Genomic DNA, 22,292 nt, shown 5'->3' with positions numbered 1-22,292 from the left:
GTTTTTTTTTTTTGCGTTGGTTGTGATTGTGTGTGAAATTGTTTATTTTTATTGCTCTATTGCTGGACTGTGGGTGACCTTTCATTTCACTGCACATCTTGTATGTGTATGTGACAAATAAACTTGACTTGACTTGACTTGAAGAAGGCAGGAACGGAGCACTGATTGTGGATGATCAGCCATGATCACATTGAATGGAAGTGCTGGCTCGAAGGGCCAAATGGCCTACTCCTGCACCTATTTTCTCTGTAACTGTGATGTTAGAGGGACAACAGTGCTAAAGCAAAAGGCTGCAATGTCAAGGGGTGTCAAGTGCTGTGGTGTTGATAAGACAGTGGTGTGCTGTAATACCAGGTAACATCAAGAGCTTAGTATTGACAAAGGCATAAAAAACACAGCGACATCTGAGATACAGAGGAATGTAACAAGATAGTACATGGACTGAGATGCAGAGGAGAGTTGAATGGTAAAGCTGCAAGGTAGTTTTACAGTAACTGAGAACATAGTGTTGAATGACCACAGCAAACTCAAGTTAATTAACAGTGGCCAGCATCGCAACCACAAAAGTGTGTCTGCATTGAGCAAATATGCTCCTCCAAAGCACTGTGAGGTAAGAGATGATAAAGAGTAGAACTGTAAAGTAAGTCAGGCTGCAAACAGTTCAATGAGTTGAGATGAAGCTATGTTATCCTGTCAGTGTGTAAGAGGATTGGTGGAACATCTGACCAGATCCTCACGTAACCCTGTAGCACTTGTTTATGCTGCAGACTTGCAAAATAATCAGTTTCCCCGAAAACCAGGTAAAAAAAAAGATTATGGTGTATTTATAATATAATAATATAATATAATATTCATTTATTGTCATTTCAACGAGTACAACGAAATTAAAAAATAGCCAATCCTGACGGTGCGTAAAAACATATATGCAATAAATGCAAAAACAAATAAATACAATTATATTAAGTACAAAAGATTTTTTAACAGTGTTGCCTAGTGCAGAAGGTAGTGTTCAGTTCTCCTATGGCCCTGGGGTAAAAACTGTTCTTAAGTCTGTTTGTTCGGGATTTGATCGACCTGAAATGTCGACCAGAGGGCAGATGAACAAACAGACGGTGGCCGGGGTGGGATGGATCTTTTATTATTTTGCCTGCTCTACTGAGGCAGCGTAGGCTGAACAGGTGCTCCAGGGAGGGCAGTGAGCAGCCGATGATCTTCTGGGCCATCGTGATGACCCTCTGAAGGGCCTTCCTGTCCTTTTCTGAGCAGCTGGCATACCATGTGGTTATACAGTATGCCAGCACACTCTCGATGGAGCAGCGATAGAAGGACATCATGAGCTTCTCCTGCAGGTTGGTTTTCCTGAGGATCCTCAGGAAGTGGAGTCTCTGCTGTGCCTTCTTCACTGTGGTGATGGTGTTGGTAGACCAGGTAAGATCCTCTGCGATGTGCGTACCCAGGAACCTGAAAGCGGGTACCCTTTCCACACAGACCCCATTGATGTAGAGTGGGTCGTATTCTACACTGGTTTTCCTGAAGTCAATTATAAGTTCCTTTGTTTTGGAGGAGTTCAGGACAAGATTGTTCACTGAACACCATGCTGCCAGCCTTTGGATTTCATCCCTGTAGGCTGTCTCATCTCCTCCTGAGATGAGTCCAACCACAGTTGTGTCATCCGCGAACTTGATGATGGTGTTGGTGGGATGGGTGGGGGCGCAGTCGTGAGTGTAGAGGGAGTAAAGGATGGGGCTCAACACACAGCCCTGTGGTGAGCCGGTGCTCAGTGTAATGGTGGAGGAGAGGTGAGGGCCTATTTTGACGGTCTGGGGGCGGTTGGTCAGGAAGTCCTTGATCCATTGGCAGATGGTTTGGGAAAATCCAAGGTCAGAAAGTTTGGTGACCAGTCTGCTCGGGATGACCGTGTTAAAGGCAGAGCTGAAGTCGAGGAAGAGCATCCTCACATAGCTCCCCTGGTGTTCAAGGTGGGTCAGTGCAGTGTGAAGAGCAGTGTCGATGGCATCCCCTGTAGACCTATTTGCTCTGTAGGCAAACTGGTATGGGTCGAAGGTGGGTGGGAGGCTGGCTTTGATGTGCTGCAGGACCAGTCTCTCGAAGCACTTTGTGATGACCGGTGTGAGTGCTACCGGACGGTAGTCGTTAAGTCGTGAATGGTGCAGGTGGATAATAAGCGTTAGACCACTTACATTGGATTATAAGTAGGTGGATAATAAGCGTTAGACCACTTACATTGGATTATAAGTAGGTGACTTAGCAGTAACTTTAGTGGCCTCAAGAAACATAGTGGAATAACTAAATGTATCCTTATCCATACGATCCAGAGTATCATTTTTCTTTTTGACCAGATTGACAAAGAAATACCCCACTGAGCAACCAAATTTCAATCCTCAACCATTAATATTCTTGAATGCCTCCATGATAGGCAAGAACTCATTCTTCAACATAATACAACAAATCATCTTCCCACTGTTCGCAACAGCGACATTTAGAGTAAAATTCACGAACACCGTATTATTCAAATTCATAACAAAAAAATTAATATCAGTTAAATAAATTACTTATTGGTCAGAAAGAATGATGATAATATTTATGGAAATAGATTCTGACTTTACATCCAAATCCTTCATCTTAGGCAGTCCCTGTAGTTCAAGAATGATTTGCTTCCATTCTATTTCTGTTGGGGCCAGTGCAAGACTGTGCCACAGGGGGTGGAGAGGGGAAGGGGGGGAGGGGCAAGGGGCAAGGGGTGCTTGACAGGATGGGTGGATGAGTAGTTTGGGATGTGATTTGCTCCTTCACCGTTTAATCTGTGCCAGAAATCGCTGTCTCTGTCTGCCTGGTATCTCTGGTTTCGAAGAGACAGTCTGTTTAGTGAGTCCAGTGATGGGCATGTGAACGGTGCAGCCTGCGCATAGAACTGACTGATGTAGTTAGGGCCTCATTGCCAGGGACATGGAGCTCCAGAGGACACGGACATTGACTTGTTTTTTGACACGGAATTTGGAGGACTTGGCGAACTTAATGTCGGTCATTCTGAAGAAGAGTCTCGACTGAAAACATCGCTGATTCCTTTTCTCCAGAGATGCTGCCTGGCCCGCTGAGTTACTATGGCATTTTGTGTTGGTGACGTTGGTGACATCTTTGCAGTGCTTTATGGTGCCTGCAAATGGTAATTCGTGTCTCAAAAGCATACTGGAGGACAGGGATTACTAGTGCATAGTTGACCAGGTCTGAGGTCTTCATCTTTAAATACTCTTTACCTTAGACGGACAAGTCTGTGCTGTCGCACTGAAGGTGGTGCATTTCATTATTGATGGCGAGCCTCATTGAGAGATGATCTCCTGAGATTTGGGAAATGATTCAATGGTTCACGTTTTCCATGGTGTTCCCCCCAAAGGCTATTGTTTGGAGGACCTTTGTGGGTTTTTTAAGGTGTTAACTGTGAGGCCTATTCTCTTGTTACACTCATTCTGGCTATATTTTACAGAGTACAGGTTCTGCCACCCCCCCCCCCCCCCCACCCCATCCCTGCTTCTAATCCAAGTAACGATACAGGAAAGTGTGCTGGTGATGCTACATCTTTACTAAAGAATGGTAAAATCTAGTGCTTCATTGGAAAGGCAGGAAAATATAAGAATAGACAGCGTCTCTGGAGAGAATGAATGGGTGACTCCTTCTCTACAGAGATGCTGCCTATCCCGCTGAGTTATTCCAGCTTTTTGTGTTTATCTTTGGTTTAAACCAGCATCTGCAGTTCCTTGCTACACAAATGAAAGGATAGGTTACTCTGCCACAATCCTGGACATTTGGATCAAAAATAGCTTTGATATACATCTGCACCACTACTTCGAACTATTTCTGCTGAAAAATTGTATATGGCATGTAGCAGGTCCTGCCAGGGGCTCATGGTGTGAATAGATAAAAGATGAGAATACAAAAATCAGGTTGTTTTCTCTACATGGCCTTCAGGCTCCATCTAATGGTAACTTTTATTTAACAACTTTTCCTTTGACATTTTTAAAGAACATTTTATAGAAATTACAAGAAATCATGTAACAATTTGTGGTTAACTTGCTGCATGAGAAACAGGAAGTCACAGTGTTGTAGTAATGAGAGCAATGCATATATTCTGAAGAACTTCCTGTTCCAGAATATCTATTCACAGATGTCTGTATAAATAAATGGACTATCATTCATCCCTATCTATCTGTGTCCAGATATCTCAGTTGTACAGTTGCCATGTCAGCATTACATCTTGCAAGTGATGGGTCTTATTGACACCAGTAACCAGGTCACTGCTTTTCAATTGCATAATTTAATAGCATTCCCAAGCCGTTACATAATTCAGAAGCTATGTTAGTAACGGACTACAAGACTTTATTGTGCAAAAAACTTTTAAGGATGAAGGGCAGTTAAAGAAGGAGACAGTTCCTTTCCACATTTCAATTGATTTAATGCTGGTTTTTCAATTCAGAACAATTCCAAGTTTCAATCTTTAATGATAGCATGGATATACATATACATATATTTCACGGTTACTTTCACTTTTATCTATTTATTTCAAAATTATTTTCAGCTCTTTACTTAGGTCTTGTTTAGTTATTACCACAAAGTGCTAAATGTATTTAGTTGAAACTTTAATTTTTTCTAAGCTGGGCATTAATAATGCTCACAAAATCAATGTTGCCAAAATAATATTAAAACCCTTATCTTCACATTCTATAATATTGTGTGGTTATATTAAAATGTTAAACTTTTGGAATTATTCATTTGCTCACACTAAACACATGCCACAACAGAAAAATAAGTGTCGGAAACACATTGAAAGCTACATTAAGATAAAATAGTTTTTTTAATTTCCTCTCCTGTCCTTACATTTCATCCTCTGTGTCTGAACTTTGCTGAATTCTCAGCTCCTGTTTTTTCCTCTCCATCCTTACTTCCATTCTTCCCTGTGCTTTCACTTTTATTTTGGATTCTACTATTACATTCCCATTGTGTTCCTAATGATGAAGGCATTATAGGTCATCTATCTTTGCCTTTGATCCCTTCTTTCCATTCAATTGTATTGTTCATATACCCTCAGCTCCAGACTACAATCTGCATAATGAAAACTCCCCAATCTCTTTAGGTATATCAGGAAGATAAGTGGCTCTGTAGGAGTTTCTACTAATTAATTAATGTATACAGCCTGTGTATTCAACCAGAGTTGAAAGTCTATGGATTTCTGAGGAGAATATAACATGCTGTATGTAATAATGTGCCATAATCAGCCATTTATTGTGATCCATACAAAAATATTACAGGAACCTAGAGTGATAAAAGGTGCTGAACAGTACAGAATTCCTTCTGCACAAACATTGCTTCCTCTGTGAATTAGTCATAGCGTCATACAGCATAGAAACAGTCCCTTCGGCCCAACTTGCCCATGCTGACCAAAATGCCCCATATATGTTAGTCCCACCTGCTCGTGTTTGGCCCATACCCCTCTAAACCTGTCCTATCCATGTACATGTCCAAATGTCTTTTAAATGTTGTTATTATACCTGCCTCAACTACCTCCTCTGACAGCTGGACCCATACACCCACCACCCTCTGTGTGGAAACAGTTACCGCTCAGGTTTCTTTTAAATATTTCCCCTTTCCCCTTAAATCTATGTCCTCTGGTTATTGACTCACTCACTCTGGGTAAACAACATTCACTTTATCTGTTCCCCTTATTCCCCAAATTAATTGAATGAATTTGTAAAACTTTTTACAAATAATATCTTTAATTACTAAAATGAGACACAGGATATAAAACAAGATTATTTGTCAGGTGAAGATCTGAATGATTTTCAGGCCCAGTCTGATATCTCTAAATGGTTCCTGGCTGGATAATTCAAACATTGTCCCTTATTAACAAGGAGTTACAACTGAGTTAATATTAAGTGTACAAGGAAGATATTGATTCCACAGTGTGATAGTCCTTACTAAACATAAAGTTATTCCTTTAAATTTTACTTTCCCTCATGACATGCTTTTCCTAGCCTGGTTTTGAACAAAATAACTGCACTTATGCAGTTTAGCATTTTTCATTCCCTTACTGTTTTTCTTTTGACAGCACTGAGCAAGACACCAAATCATTATCTGAAAAGCACTTTAAATTTATCTGTTACCAGTTTTGCAAGATAAAATACAAATTGGCTCCCATTAATTTGAAATTAAACACATGAATCAATAGATAAATAAAACTCACAAGAACAACTTGATAATGCATGTGAGGAGGGATACTTGTCTAATAACTACTGATATTGCTACAGTTTCAATCGCAATGCAGTGAAACATCGTCAGCCCTTCATAAAACCTATAACTCTTTATGCACCATCACACAATATTATTTTGATTTCCAAATCTATTTGGGAACGTTAACACTGAGCAAGTCAACTGCCAAGCACCCTCCGATGGAAAGAAAATGCTTCTTCCACACAGACAGTTCCTTGGGATCAACAAAGACATGCTTCCACTCCAGTTTTGTTGATTCTAGGATGAATAATGAGACCAATGTCGGAACTGCACACTCTGTGCTTCTGAGAGATGGACTTAAAGTTCTCAATACCGTAATTAATATTTCTTCTTTACTGCACAGTGATGTGCCTTGTTGAGCTGCTGACTCTAGCTCCAGTATCCATGGTTCAATCTCAGCTCCCCAGTACTGTCAATGTGGTGTTTGCATGATCTCCCTGTGACTGGGTAAGTTTACTGTGAGTGCTCCAGTTTCCACCCACATCCCAACAATGTGCAGTTAGTCCCCTGTAAATTGCCTTAAAGCCTGTAATAAGTTGCTTAAACTAGCCAGGGAGATAGCTGGAGTGGGTCAGTGAGAAGGGGGAAGGTGGGTAGGTGTTAATAGGCATTAATAAAATGGGTACTTGTTTGTTGTCACAAACTCAGTAGCTGAAGGGTGTCTTTCCTTACTGTGTTTCTCTACAACACTATTCCACCCTCTGAGCTGTAATGTGCTAGGGATTCCCAAGTGACAAAAGGGATATTTCTCTTTCATGGAGGCTTTGAATGTACTCAAATCTTTTCCTATCTCCACATGGTAGTCTCGGAATAGTGTGTCTGGCTGGGGAGCTGGGTGTCAGATCTGTGAGTGGCATGGCCCGCTCATTAGGTGTGACAGAGACACATCATTATAAATCTATGGTCTAGACCAGCGGTTTCCAAACTATGGCCTACGGGCCACACCCGGCCCGCCACGAGATTTTATCCGGCCCGCAGCATCCGTGCTACGGGTTCTCTTGTAGCGTGGGAACTTTTTTTTTTTAGCGGCCTTTCTGAATGGTGGTTTATTGTCATGTGTGCACTGCACAGTGGAATTATTTTAACATAGATCACACATGCACAAGTCACCACCATATTTTGGCGCCGTTTATAAAAGTCCAAAGTCGGGTCCACTCACTGGATGTACTGGAGCGGCTCCCGATCCAAGCGAGCCCCAGGCTGCTTCTGGGCCTCCTCCGTCGCCCTCGACTGGCTCGGCCCGTCGATCGACGTCCCTCTCCTCGCCCGACCGATTGCCTGTGTGTCCCGGGGGAAACGGCTTCTGCAGCCGACCTTGCAGGTGCTGGAGGCATTACCCCTCTCCTACTGGCCCACTCATCGTGTCCATCGCCGCCAGCGGCTCCCTCTTCCTTGGTTCTCCGTCTTCACGGCCGTTCTCGGCAGTTTCCAAACTTACACGTCAGGTAGGTTATCAAGTTGAGGGCTTATATATAATGTGGTCCTCATGCTGAAAAGTTTGGAGGCCCCTGGCCTGGACAATACCATCTGTAAAGTTGCATTCAACATCTGCTGCACAACAGATCTTTGAATATCCATGCACAAAGAAAGGCTTTCATTTGATGCCTTCATACAATAAGTCAGGAAAGAAACCAGAATGTTCAGGTTGGAGCTAAGGGATGGGTGTGGAGAGTCACAGAGGAGAGAGGTCTAGCCCTGTGATATGAAATTAGGTCACCGTGGATTGGTTAGTAGAGGAACTGGGATAAGGTTGGCAGATGGTCAGGTTGAGAGCTTGGGCCGTAATCTTGGTTTTGAAAGTTGGTTATAATTAGCTTGTCAAAGTCAGTGGATATTGTGGGGCTTGGCATTTGTTGAGCAGGGGTTAACAGTCAGGGAGGAGTCAGTTGCATGCGCTCAATCATTTGTTGGGCCAGTCAAGTGGCAAATTGGTGCTTGTGAGGAAGAGAGGGATTGGATGAAGATCTCGATCTGAAGAAGAGGGAAATGATCCCTATTACAGAAGGGTGCGGGCCTAAGTGATCGACATGATACCCAGCATTGACCTCAAACCTGCTCACACAGGTCTTCTTTCCTGGCAGGTGCAATGCAAGTTATAAGTGGTTTAAGGGCTGTGAAAGGTCGACAAGCAACATCTGAACATGTGTTGCTGGAGTCACGGCACATGTTCAAGGCTCTGCATGCATTGACACATGAGACACACAGTGGATCTGAAACAGAAAAAGCATTCTTTGTCATCCATGCAGATATCTCTCATATTCAATTATTGCATTTTCAAAGGAATTGGATTATGGTGGCACCACAGTGGAGTATTGCATATAAATCTGGTCGCTGCACTGTAGAAAGTGTAATGATTTTTGAGTTGTTATGATAGATTTGTTGGAATGATTACAGCAAAGAGGAATTTTAATTGCAAGCTAAAACTGGAGAAGTTGCAATTGTTCTCCTTGGAGAGCAAAGAACATTTGCTAGAGATTTGAACGCTTATCATAAACGCTTCAGACAGGATAGGAAAAAATTACAGGCACTTTCACTAGCAAATGGTTTGCAGAGCAGAGAAAAAAGATTCAAAGTGATGGGCAAAATATACAGGAGGGATGTGAGTGAATAGTTATGATATGGGTGGTAGAAACAAGTCAGAACTTTGACAAGAGAACTGAATAGGTCGAGTCATAGAGGCAAACGGCGTGGAACAGACCCTTCGGCTCAACTTGCCCACACCAACCAACATGTCCCATGTCCCAACTACACTAGTCCTGCCTGCCTTTGGACATATCCATCCAAACCTGTCCTATTCATGTACCTATTAAATTATTTCTTAAACATTGCAACAATCCCTGCCTCAACTACCTCCTCTGGCAATTCGTTCCATGCATTCCTCGTATGTTGCAAAACATACTTGGCTAATAAAGTATGATTATGATTATCATGAATATTATGATGATTACACCCATCACACTTTGTGTGAAAAAGTTACCCCTCAAATTCCTATAAAATAGAGTCCCAGCCTGCTTAACCTTTTCTTGTCAGGACCCTCTAGCCCTGGCAACATCCTCATGAATCTTCTCTGTACCCAAGGTACTTGATGATAGACAATTTGCAGGGTCAGTGGAAAGAGCAGCAGACTGGGTCTGACTGAGTTGTTGCACAGAGAGCCAGCATAGATTTGATAACCCAAATGATTTTCTGTGCCATTAGGGTTTTATGACACTGTGCTTTCTTCCTTTTCTGTTCACATGATTCAATAGTTCTACATTTACTGACAGAGGATTTGACTATTCTCTGCACTTAAGCACCTTGTGCTTTATTTTTTTTAATAATTAAAAAAATGTTTACATATGTGTTGCAGATCTTTGATTCAGAGGCAAAAGACATTGAAAGAGATGTATGTTTCATTGATATTGCTTACGATGAAATTCCTGAACGATACTACAAAGATTCTGAGGTAAGTGAATAAATATACCAGTGCATAGAAATAAGGAACTGCGGATGCTGGCTTACACAAATGGACACAAAGTGCTGAGGTAACTCAGCGGGTCAGGCAGCATTTCTAGAGAACATGAATAGGAGAATGTTCAGGTCGGCACAATTCTAGGGAAGGGTCCCAACCTGAAACATCAACTATCCATGTTCTCCAGAGCTGCTAACCCGCTGAGTTATTCCAGCACTTTCTGTCTTTTTAAATATACGCGGGTGGCAAGGTGGCACAGCAGTAGAGTTGCTGCCTTACAATGAATGCAGCGCCGGAGACCCGGGTTTCATCCCGACTACGGGTGCTGTCTGTGCGGAGTTTGTACGTTCTCCCCGTGAGCTGCGTGGGTTTTCTCTGAGAACTTCAGTTTCCTCCCACACTCCAAATACATAGTTTGTAGGTTAATTGGCTTGATAAATGTAAAAATTGTCCCTAGTGGGTATAGGATAGTGTTAATGTGTGGGGATCGCTGGTCGGCGCGGATTTGGTGGACCGAGAGGGCCTGTTTCCATGCTGTATCTCTAAACTAAACGAAAAAATTCCAGAACATTTGACTAGAACTGAACAACCGTTACATAGGGCTACTAATTTGTCTTATTTGCTCAGGAGAGAAGTAAATATTGCTTCTTTTCCTTTTGCTGGTAATGATTTTTTGCATTATTCACACGGAAAATTACATTAAATTGCAAGATCTTAATGCTAGTATGAAACTGAATGGGGTTTTAATTTGTAGAGAAATAGAATAACAATGTTCACGGCCTAGAAATAATATAACTGACGAAATATGTGATTGTGGCAGTGGAACTGATTGTGACAGTGGATTTGATTCAAGTACATTACTTTAAATCATGCAGCTCCCAGTTTGAGGCAGCTGGTAATCAATTCTTATCCCTTGCAAGAAATATTTTGCACAACAGAGAATGAAATGAAAAGTTGCCACAAATCTGGTCAAATTTCAAACTATTCTGGTACATACGGCACGGTAGCGCAGCGGTAGAGTTGCTGCTTTACAGCGAATGCAGCGACGGAGACTCGGGTTCGATCCTGACTACGGGTGCTGTACTGTAAGGAGTTTGTACGTTCTCCCCGTGACCTGCGTGGGTTTTCTCCGAGATCTTCGGTTTCCTCCCACACTCCAAAGACGTACAGGTATGTAGGTTAATTGACTGGGTAAATGTAAAAATTGTCCCTAGTGTGTGTAGGATAGTGTTAGTGTGTGGGGATCACTGGGCGGTGCGGACTTGGTGGGCCGAAAAGGCCTGTTTCCGCGCTGTATCTGAAATAATATGAAATACAGAATGTCTTTCATGTCCTGTCTCATCAATTACAATGGCCATGCACATCAACCTGGATGGTGACATCCTATGTCATAGCAACAAAACATTCAGTTCCTCATGCCTGCTCTGCCATTCATTAACAACACAATGGAAAAGGAATTTCCAGATCAAGACCCTGCATTTGGGGTAGCATCTTGTAAAAAAAATGGTGTTTTATTTTAATGCCACATTCTCTTGATTCCTTTGATAGCGAAAAAATGTATTGGTCTCTGTCTTGAATAAATTCAGCAACTGAGCCTCCATAGCTCTCTTGGGCAGATACTTTCAAAGATTCACTGCTGTCTGAGTGAATTATGTCTTCTCTCTGATCTGAATCACTAACCTCTTAATTTGAGATTCTGTAATCTGGTTCTAGACACCCCATGGGGAAACAATATTTCTATATCTAAATTCAAGCCCTATAAAAATTTTATATACTTCATTGAAATTGCCTCTTGTCCTTCTATAAGAGTGCAATGAACCAGTCTGCTTAATCTCTCTGCCTGTGACATATTTGTTTAATTTTGCTGTCCTTTCTTTCTTGCCCAGTGTAATTTCTCCAGTCTCAACCTATAGGGGATACATAACAACATCAACTAATCTTTTTTCTTTTTTTATCTTTATAAAAACTTTTAGTCTGTTCCTGTTTCTCAACAGACAACTCTTGCAGTGTGTTTCCCTATTCCTTATCGATAATTTAGTCCCTTTTGCTGTATAAAATGTTCCCACTCCCTCGGGCGGCACGGCGGTGCAGCGGTAGAGTTGCTGCCTTACAGCACCAGAGATCCGGGTTCAATCCTGACTACGGGTGCTGTCTGAACGGAGTTTGTACATTCTCCCTGTGACCACGTGGGTTTTCTCCAGATGCTCCAGTTTCCTCCCACATTCCAAAGACGTACAGGTTTGTAGGTTAATTGGCCTTTGTAAATTGCAAATTGGCTCTCGTGTGTAGAAGAGTGGTAGTGTACAGGGTAATCGCTGGGCCTGGGGAAAGGCCTGTTTTCTTGCTCCAGATAACAGCATCTGCAATCTCTTTACTTCCATTTAGCCTCCCTAAACCATCAAGTATTTATACATCTTTCATTCTCCTCTCAACCTAGTTGTCTCAAAGAAAAATTGAAATTCTTTGACTCTGAACCCTTTCCAGTAAATCTTTTCACATGAGTAAATTTCTACGGTGTTCAAGTTCTGCCTAAAGCATGTTGATCAAAATAGAAAGTTATTGTGCGATAAGCAGAGTTTTATAAAGGTTCAATAGAATCTGGTTCCTTTTGTATTATAAATGAGGCCCAGGATCCCATATGCTCTTTTTTACTACTTTCTCAACATGTCCGAACAGCATCAAAGATTAATGCACCTATACATTCTTGTCATTCAAATCCTTAGTTCATTTCTCTTCACAACTCTTCTAAAAATAATATGTAGGTCTATATTTGATTTGTAATTTTTAAATCATTTTCTAAAGTTATTTTTTACACATGAGTTGATTTTCCGGCTCAGCAGAAAACCTAACTCAAATCAATTTGTTTTGATCATTTATCAATTTAAATATTTGCTGATTTAAATATACTTTATAAAATGTTACTGTATTAATCTCTTTTAGTTGAGAATCAGTGAAGCATCCATCAGGAAGAAAACAATTTCAAATCAGTTTTCAAAAATGCAGAATAATCCACACAAACAAGTTCTGAATGAAGAATTTAAAACTCTATTTTAGCAAACAACTATAATTTCTCGAGATCAGGCCAACTCCCATCAGTCACAGTTAATATTAGCCAAATTGCTGACATTGGTGGCATTAATATTGGCCACATTATATTGGTGAACTGAAGCGGTTTAGACATTGATTAGACTTGACCCACACAAAATCCACTCAAAAAGTGTTAAGGATTTATCATGCAGCAGGCAAGCGTATTCAATTAGACTGCACATTGACTTCTTGTGTTAATTAACGCAATAAATGGGACGCATGAAGACAAATTGATGTTTATCTGTGAGATTTCATCAGTGTGTTACTGGAGGGCAATTTAGCACAGCAGTTCACATTACTTTCTCACATCTTCGGAGACCGTCGTTTGAGCCTGGCCTTGACTGCTGAGTGTGTTTGCATGTTCTCCCATAACTATGTGGCTTTCCATAGGGTATATAACGCATCCAGACATGCTGTTAATTGGCTGCTGTAAACTATCACTGAGTGCAGTTCGATGCAAAAGAACCAAAGAGGTATTGATGTATATTTGAGAGAGAATAGGTTCCAGGAATTGATTGATCTATTGAGAGTATGTTCTTTGTCATTATAACTAAATGTTTTAGTCTAAATGCACAGAATTGGCTTGCATCTAATCTACAGAGGCATGTTATAACTCCCCGAAAGAGGGTAGATCATTTACTTTTGTAAATAATTTCCTTTCTGTCTTTTGTTCCTTACACCATGTAATGTTTTTCATGCTTGCACTATCCTGTACTAAGCATGTTGTGTGATTGACTGCTGGAAGATACAAGGAAGCTTATTTAAACAACTGAACCTAACATGGAAAGGAGATAGACACAAAAAGCTGGAGTAACTCAGCGGGACAGGCAGCATCTCTGGAGAAAAGGAATGGGTGACGTTTCAGGTCGAGACCCCTTTTCAGACTAGTTAGGGAAAAGGGAAACAAGAGATATAGACGATGATGTAGAGAGATAAAGAACAATGAATGAAAGATATGCAAAAAAGTAATGATGTTAAAGGTAACAGCCCTTTGTTCCAAGAGAGAGTTAGATTTAGTTCTTAGGGCTAAGGGAATCAACGAATATGTGCAAAAAGCCAGAACAGGGTACTGATTTTGGATGATCCGCCATGATCATATTGAATGGAGGTGCTGGCTCAAAGGGCCGAATGTCCTACTCCTGCACCTATTTTCTATGTTTCTCTATTTCTATGTTTCACTGGAATTGAATTTGGAAAAAATCAATAGCTATATAGTGTGTTTAGTCTTACCGACTGGGATAAATTTATGGACAATTTTGCCTACTTCCTCAATCTGATTTTTCAAATTACTACCATTTATTAAAGTAGATTGAATAAGAAACTAAAGTGTACTGAAGAAAGCTCAAGATGTGTACGTCCCCATTAGAGTGAAGGGCAACGCAGGCAAACGTAAGGAAGCTTGGCTGACGAGGGAAATTGAGACGTTGTTCAAAAACAAGAAGGATGCATGGGACAGGTATAGGCAGCTGGGATCAAGTGCATCCGTGGAAGAGTTTTGGGAACTAAGGAGTAAACTAAAAAAGGAAATCAGAAGGGCAAAAAGGGGCCAGGAGATAGCTCTGGCGGGTAGCATTAAGGACAATCCCAAAAGATTTTATAAATACATAAGGGGGAAAAGGCTAACTAGAGAGAGAGTGGGACCTCTCAGGAATCAAAGCGGTCACCTCTGTGTGGAGCCACAGGAGATGGGAAAGGTCCTAAATGAGTATTTCTCCTCTGTATTTACCAAGGAGAAAGACAGTAGGACGGAGGAAATTGGAGCAGTCACTGGAAGTGTCTTGAGAGCAGTCAGGGTTACTGTCGAAGAAGTATTGAAGGTATTGTCGTGTTTGAAGGTAAACAAATCTCCAGGGCGTGATCTGATATATCCGAGGACATTGTGGGAAACTAGAGAGGAAATTGCGGGAGCCCTGGTTGAAATTTACAAGTCGTCCTTAAATACAGGAGAGGTGCCGGAAGACTGGAGGGTGGCAAATGTTGTTCCTCTTTCCTTGCTGGCCTATAATTCACAGCAAGGAAAATGCTGGGAACTATAGGCCGGTGAGCTTAACATCTGTAGTTGGTAAGTTAATGGAGGGTATTCTGAGGGATAGGTTATACAGGCATTTGGATGGGCAAGGGCTGAATAGGAATAGTCAGCATGGGTTTGTACTTGGGAGGTTGTGTCTCACAAATCTGATACATTTTTTTGAAAACATGACCAAAAAGGTTGATGAGGGCAGAGATGTAGATATTGTGTACATGGACTTCAGCAAGGCGTTCGACAAGATTCCGCATGGTAGGCTGCTCTGGAAGGTTAGATCGCATGGTATCTAAAGAGAGATAGCTGAATGAATAGCAAATTGGTTCCATGGAAAGAAGCAGAGGGTAATGGTGGAAGGTTGCTTCTCAGACTGGATGCCTGTGACTAGTGGTGTGCCGCAGGGTTTGGTGCTGGTCCCGTTACTGTTCTTCGTCTACATCAATGATTTGGATGAGAACATACAGGGCAAGATTAGCAAGTTTGCTAATGATAGAAAAGTTAGTGGTTTTGCAGATAGTGAAGATGGTTGTGAACGATTGCAGTAGGATCTTGATCGATTGGCCAGGTGGGTGGAAGAATGGTTGATGGAATTTAATACAGAGAAATGTGAGGTTGCATTTTGGGACGTCGAACAAGGGCAGGACCAGTAAATGGTACGCCTCTGGGTAGTGTTGGAGAGCAGAGGGATCTTGGAGTACAGTGCATGGTTCCTTGAAGGTCGAGTCGCAGGTAGATAAGGTGGTCAAAAAGGCTTTTGACACTTGGCCTTCATCAGTCAAAGTATTGAGTATAGAAGTTGGGAGGTCATATTGCAGTTGTATAAGACGTTGGTGAAGCCGCATTTAGAATATTGTGTTCAGTTCTGGGCACCATGTTATAGAAAAGATATTGTCAAGTTTGAAAGGGTTCAGAAAAGATTTATGAGGATCTTGCCAGGACTAAAGCAAGTGAGCTATAGGGAGAGGTTGAGTAGGCTGGGTCCATGAAGCGCAGGAGGATGAGGGGAGATCTTATAGAAGTATACAAAATCATGAGAGGAATAGATCAGATAGATGCACAGAGTCTTTTGCCCAGAGTAGGGGAATCGAGGACCAGAGGACATAGGTTCAAGATGGAAAAGATTTAATAGGAATCCGAGGGGTAACTTTTTCACACAAAGGGTGGTGGGTGTATGGAACAAGCTGCCAGAGGAGGTAGTTGAGGCTGGGACTATCCCATCGTTGAAGAAACGATTAGACAGGTGCATGGATAGGACAGGTTTGGAGGGATATGGACTAATCGCAGGCAAGTGGGACTGGTGTGGCTGGGACGTTGTCGGCCAATGTGGGCAAGTTGGGCCGAAGGGCCTGTTTCCACGCTGTATCATACTGAGCTCTGTACATTGAACAAATTCTTGAAATTCTTTTTTTCCTCCTAGTGTCATTTGACAGAATATGTTGTACTTTCATTACCTCCTCCGCCACAACACTCTATTACTTGTAATTTATGTTTGTTCCCAAGTGTCCAATTTTTCCCATGACTGTTCACCGTTGGTTATTTATCCTTTCAGTGTAATAAATCATGTTGTAGCTTCATTGGTACTAGCCAATTCCTCACAGTATCAAAACAAATGCAGATAATATTTAAAATAGTTACTGCAGAGATGACTCATGTTCACCTCAGTCTACTGTGATTAGCGATATGCAGATTTTCATGTGCTTTTTTTCACCTTATCTCACAAAGATCAAATACATTTTGGTGAACAAACTATAAAGGAAAAATTTAAACCCACAAAGCATTTCTATACCTACTATGATCTGAACCCTTATTCTCACCACTCATGTCTTGGCCTATCTTTACTGCTCCTCATCCCTGCCAAATGAACTCAAGATCTTTGTCCACGTAGACAAATCCCTTTATGGTCCCCTCCACTCTCATGTGTATGCTGTACTTCGTGGTCTGGTACTTGTTGTACCTTCGTTGTAACTCTGGAAGGACCACGAGTACACATGTTTAAGATGTTATCATGATGGAGCTTAACTCCAGGCTGTTTATTCCAAGGCCGCTTGGATCCAGAGTGACCGCTTAATCACACCCATCACTTATATACACAGCCATACAAAGTAGTTCTTGGATACACAAAGTAGTCCCAGCAATATCACAACATCCCCCTTGTCTTATATATTACAACATCCCCCTTGTCTTATATAAAATTGTTTTCTTTACCATTCGAGGGCTAAAATATATTTAACAAACAAAACCAAAACACCATTGCTTTTTGCAAACAAAACCAATAACACAACTAAACACAATTCAACACAATTGCTTTTTTTCGCCATCATGGTGGTCACTCCTCTGCGGAATTTCACTCATCGCCGGGTGGTCACTCATCTCCGGGTGGTCACTCATCTCCGTGTGGTCACTCATCTCCGGGTGGTCACTCACTCCGTGTGGTCACTCCACAGATATATACATTTATACAAAAGCATAAATATAATACATTAAGCTTTCATTACACAGATCACTACACAGGTCATTAAACACAAAATATTCATTTTGTTCCATATCTTCCCCTCAAGAAGACGTGCTGTGTAGATCAAACGTAGTGTAGGCTCCACCACCATGATTTGCCTGCCACTGCTGGCCTCCCACTGCTGGGCTGGCACTGCTGGGCTCCCACTGCTGGGTTGGCACTGCTGGGCTCCCACTGCTGGGTTGGCACTGTTGGGCTCCCTCTGCTGGGCTGGCACTGCTGGGCTCCCACTGCTGGGCTAGCACTGCTGGGCTCCCACTGCTGGGTTCCCACTACTGGGTTGGCACTGCTGGGCTCCCACTGCTGGGCTCCCACTGCTGGGCTGGCACTGCTGGGCTCCCACTGCTGGGCTGGCACTGCTGGGCTCCCACTGCTGGGCTCCCACTGCTGGGTTGGCACTGCTGGGCTCCCACTGCTGGGCTGGCACTGCTGGGCTCCCACTGCTGGGCTCCCACTGCTGGGTTGGCACTGCTGGGCTCCCACTGCTGGGCTGGCACTGCTGGGCTGGCACTGCTGTAATCGCGGTGCGATCGCAGTGCGATCGCGCCTCCGCTGCAGTGCGCACTGGCCCCGCCCACAGGTGCTCCCCGGCAGCTGTCGCTCAACTTTTCGAACGCGCTGCCGCTGGCCCCGCCCACAGGTGCTCCCCGGCTCCGCCCACAGGTGCTCCCGGCAGCTGCCGCGCAATTCCAACGCGCTGCCGCTGCCTCGGGCCCAGGGCCGTCCCGACTCTACGGTCGACGCGCCTGGGTGAGTATTTAGTGCCTCGGCCTTACCGGCCGCCGCACCTCCACGGGTGGTCGGTCCCTCCGGTCGCCGACCCCCTCCGGTCGCCGCACACCTCCGTGGGTGTCGGTCTCCTCCGGGGCTCTCCCGGTTGCCGCACACCTCCGTGGGTGTCGGTCTCCTCCGGGGCTCTCCCGGTCGCCACACACCTCCGTGGGTGTCAGCCTCCCCCGGTCGCCGCACACCTCCGTGGGTGTCGGTCTTACCGGTCGCCGCACACCTCCGAGGGTGTCGGTCTTCCCCGGTCACCGCACACCTCAGTGGGTGTTGTGTCTCCCGGTCGTTCCGGTCACCGCACACCTCCGTGGGTGTCGGGTCTCCCGGTCGCCGCACACCTCCGTGGGTGTCAGCCTCCCCTGGGGCTCTCCCGGTCGCCGCACACCTCCGTGGGTGTCGGTCTCTTCCGGGGCTCTCCCAGTCGCCACACACCTCCATGGGTGTCGGTCTTCCCCGGTTACCGCACACCTCAGTGGGTGTTGTGTCTCCCGGTCGTTCCGGTCACCGCACACCTCCGTGGGTGTCGGGTCTCCCGGTCGCCGCACACCTCCGTGGGTGTCAGCCTCCCCTGGGGCTCTCCCGGTCGCCGCACACCTCCGTGGGTGTCGGTCTCTTCCGGGGCTCTCCCAGTCGCCACACACCTCCATGGGTGTCGGTCTTCCCCGGTTACCGCACACCTCCGTGGGTGTCGAGTCTCCCGGTCTCCTCCGGTTGCCGCACACCTCCATGGATGTCGGTCTTCCCCGGTCACCGCACATCTCCGTGTGTGTCGGGTCTCCCGGTCTTCCCCGGTCACCGCACATCTCCGTGTGTGTTGGGTCTCCCGGTCTTCCCCGGTCACCGCACATCTCCGTGTGTGTCGGGTCTCCCGGTCTTCCCCGGTCGCCGCACACCTCCGTGGGTGTCGGTCTTACCGGTCGCCGCACACCTCCGTGGGTGTCGGTCTTCCCCGGTCACCGCACACCTCCGTGTGTCGGGTCTCCCGGTCGCCTCCGGTCTCTCCCCCGCGAAGCAGTCGCAGGCTCCTAATCTCGGGCCTGCACAGGTGCTGGGGCGCGATGTGGGCCTTCACACACCGCCCTCAGCAGCTTGCAGCGTCACGTCGGCAGCTCGCCGCTGACTACTGAGCAGGTAAGTATACCTACATATATTGGCCCATTACCGAGCGGGAAACTTTTTTCGTTCTTCAGGGCTCTATCTTATCTTCCTGTAACCTTTTTGCTGGGTTCCTTTTTGTTAACTTTTTTTTTTTCTTCTTTCTTACGCACTTGTTAACTTTTTTTCTTGGGGTTTTTGTTGTTTTCCTTTTCTAGGCTAAACACCCAAACCGCTGCCACCATGTTGTACTTCGTGGTCCGGTACTTGTTGTACCTTTGTTGTAACTCTGGAAGGACCACGAGTACACATGTTTAAGATGTTATCATGATGGAGCTTAACTCCAGGCTGTTTATTCCAAGGCCGCCTGGATCCAGAGTGACCGCCTAATCACACCCATCACTTATATACACAGCCATACAAAGTAGTTCTTGGATACACAAAGTAGTCCCAGCAATATCACAACATCCCCCTTGTCTTATATATTACAACAGTGTACAGCCCTAAATATTATTACACCCCCTCACTCAGTCAGTTCTAACCTCTTTTATATCCCACTTTTCTTTTCCGGTTTTAAACAAGAACCTCATCTGTTTCTTACACGCATGGCAAATAAGAATTTCATTGTTCTGTTGTCGGTATACATGACAATTAAACACGATTGACTCTTGAATCTCAAGCTGTAACTTTTCCTACTTGCTACTTCATGTTCTTTCTTCAAATCCACTCGGAACCTATTAATTTTCTTTTGTGAGTTATGTTCTCTTGGAATGGTACCTACTTTTCACTTTTGTGAAGCTTATTGGGATATTTTATTACATTTTGAATAAAACATAACTTATTGTTATTTATTATGTACAAATATTGAATAGTGTGCTCTTTTCCATGCAAGTCAATTTATATTGGTCCAATTAACCTGTTGATCTGAATCTTCAACAGGCGTCCTTCTGTCTGAGGAATCTTTGTCTTCAATAATTAAATCCGACAAAGTGATCAGCGTCCTCGAATTAATGGTGCCATTTCCTTTCCCTCTGCTTTTCATTAAAATGCTGCACATTTAGCTGGGAACATTCAGTTTTAATAAATTAGTAACAGATTTGTTCAATAAATATTTGGCCTGAGGCATCTTTGATTAGTTCAGATTATATAATTTTGTGTTGTAATTCTTCCCTGGTTTCAATCATTTGAACCTTTTGGCAATGGTCTTTTAAAGTGATTGATTGTGTTACTGATCCTAGACCTAAGTTCCAATCAAATTTATCACCCAATAGACTGTTTCTCTGCATGAAGCTTTTATAGGAAGCAACAAATTTCTGGTGACTGCTTAATTGGCCAGTTCACTGAATTACCATTGCATTGGCAGAAGGTATTTTATATCCTATTTAATTGTTGTGTTTGGGGAAATTCATTTTCAAATTCTGCAAATCAGTCGATTAACTAATCAACTGATTTTGTTAGCAACAGATGTTGTCTCTTAGCTCTGGGTTTTCTGATCTAATCTGTAAAAATCCAGAGTAAGGTGATGTTCATCTGCATCTGGATATTCAATTGGGAACATTGTTTGCAATTTTAAATCAGTCTGCTCGGTGTAGGCTCATACGGACATATGAACAGAAAGTTACTTGCAGGAGAACGCAGAGATTCTAAGCATGGTGCACCATTCACGGCTGAGCAAACTAACCTCGACGTTGATTTCTTATTTATACATGGAAATGTTCCGCCTTCTTCCCAGTCAAGAACTTACTTATCTTTCACTTAATAATATTCAAAAACTCTGCATCTACTATAGTAAGGAATTTTACAGACTGTCTCTTGAGAGGACTTTCCCTTAATTTAAAAAAATAACCTTCACTAGCAGGTTCTCCCACAACAGAAAACATCCTCTTTACATCCACCCTGTCAAGACCCCTAAAGAAGATAGACACAAAATGCTGGAGTAACTCAGCGGGTCAGGCAGCATCTCGGGAGAGAAGGAATGGATGACGTTTCGGGTCAAGACCCTCCTTCAGACTGAGTCTGAACTGGTCAGGTTGACCAGTCATGGTGGGGGTGAGATGTATTGTCCAAGATGCTCCACAGTTTGAGGAACATCCTCCTTTCGGAGACCACCTCCAATGAATCCAACTTCACTCCCAGGATGGATTGTGGTTGTGGCTAAAGTCCCGCGGTTGAATTTAAAATGTAATACTTGAATCTGTGTCACATGTAAAAAGTATGTTACAGAGATTTAGAAGTTCACCACAAGGGAGAACCATGATAAAGAATGGAGCCATTCCATGTGCGATCCTGCACATCCTTTTTTTTAAACACCTGCGCATCCTGGGAGAGCAACATCAATTTGTTTCCATTTTTAGGTGGGGAATGATGTATATGATTTGGAAGAAGAGATACTATAAGACCAGAAGATGGTTATATCATAAAGCATCTGAAAAACACTAAATAAAGCCAAATAGATTTTCAATAAAACTTCTAAAGTTACCAATTTAAAACTTAAGGCTAACCTGTCAAAGACATGCAAAAAAAATCACATCCATAAATCTGTCTGGATTTTTAAGATCATATTGAAGCTCCAGGATATGAATATTTTAAAAGTGAATAATCATCAATCTATATCTTGGTTATGAGTGTTCACTTATTCCTGAAACCTTGATAAACTATGTTGTGCTGTTCACAGTCAATATTAGCTCATCCATTAATGGACCCAGAATGAAATACTGAATTAAATGATTATTTATCAAGCAATCTTCATGCGGAAATAAAGAACTGAAGATTATGCTCAGATGTATAATCAACTACAAAACTATTAAGCTATCAGCATTGCTTTGATATGTTGATATGAAGGATCATGGGCTGAAACAAATGAGAAGGCTTTGAGAATGAAAATAAATGATGTGCCTCAAGTGACTGAAAAATGTGTGTGGTCTGAAATCACCCCTGGAAAACATGATGAAAATACATAATCCAAATGTATTTGGCCTGGGTATAATAGATGTTCACAGTACTATTTTATTTAAGACCAGTACTGTGGCTTGAAAAAGTAC

At 43.2% G+C, this 22,292-nt stretch overlaps 1 protein-coding gene across 1 annotated transcript in view; it reads left to right on the top strand.

The window, feature by feature from the left end:
- The window catches only part of pitpnc1a (phosphatidylinositol transfer protein cytoplasmic 1a), a 186,527-nt gene that overhangs the window by 150,121 nt on the left and 14,114 nt on the right, over positions 1 to 22,292 (top strand). Inside the window, exon 6 of the mRNA XM_078401430.1 lies at positions 9,650 to 9,745. Coding sequence (XP_078257556.1) covers positions 9,650 to 9,745 — 96 coding nt within the window. The remainder of the gene's footprint in view (positions 1 to 9,649; positions 9,746 to 22,292) is intronic.

Source organism: Rhinoraja longicauda, chromosome 6 (assembly GCF_053455715.1).
Source record: "Rhinoraja longicauda isolate Sanriku21f chromosome 6, sRhiLon1.1, whole genome shotgun sequence".
In the NCBI taxonomy this organism is placed as follows: domain Eukaryota; kingdom Metazoa; phylum Chordata; class Chondrichthyes; order Rajiformes; family Arhynchobatidae; genus Rhinoraja; species Rhinoraja longicauda.
This window is presented reverse-complemented; position numbering and strand designations above follow the sequence as displayed.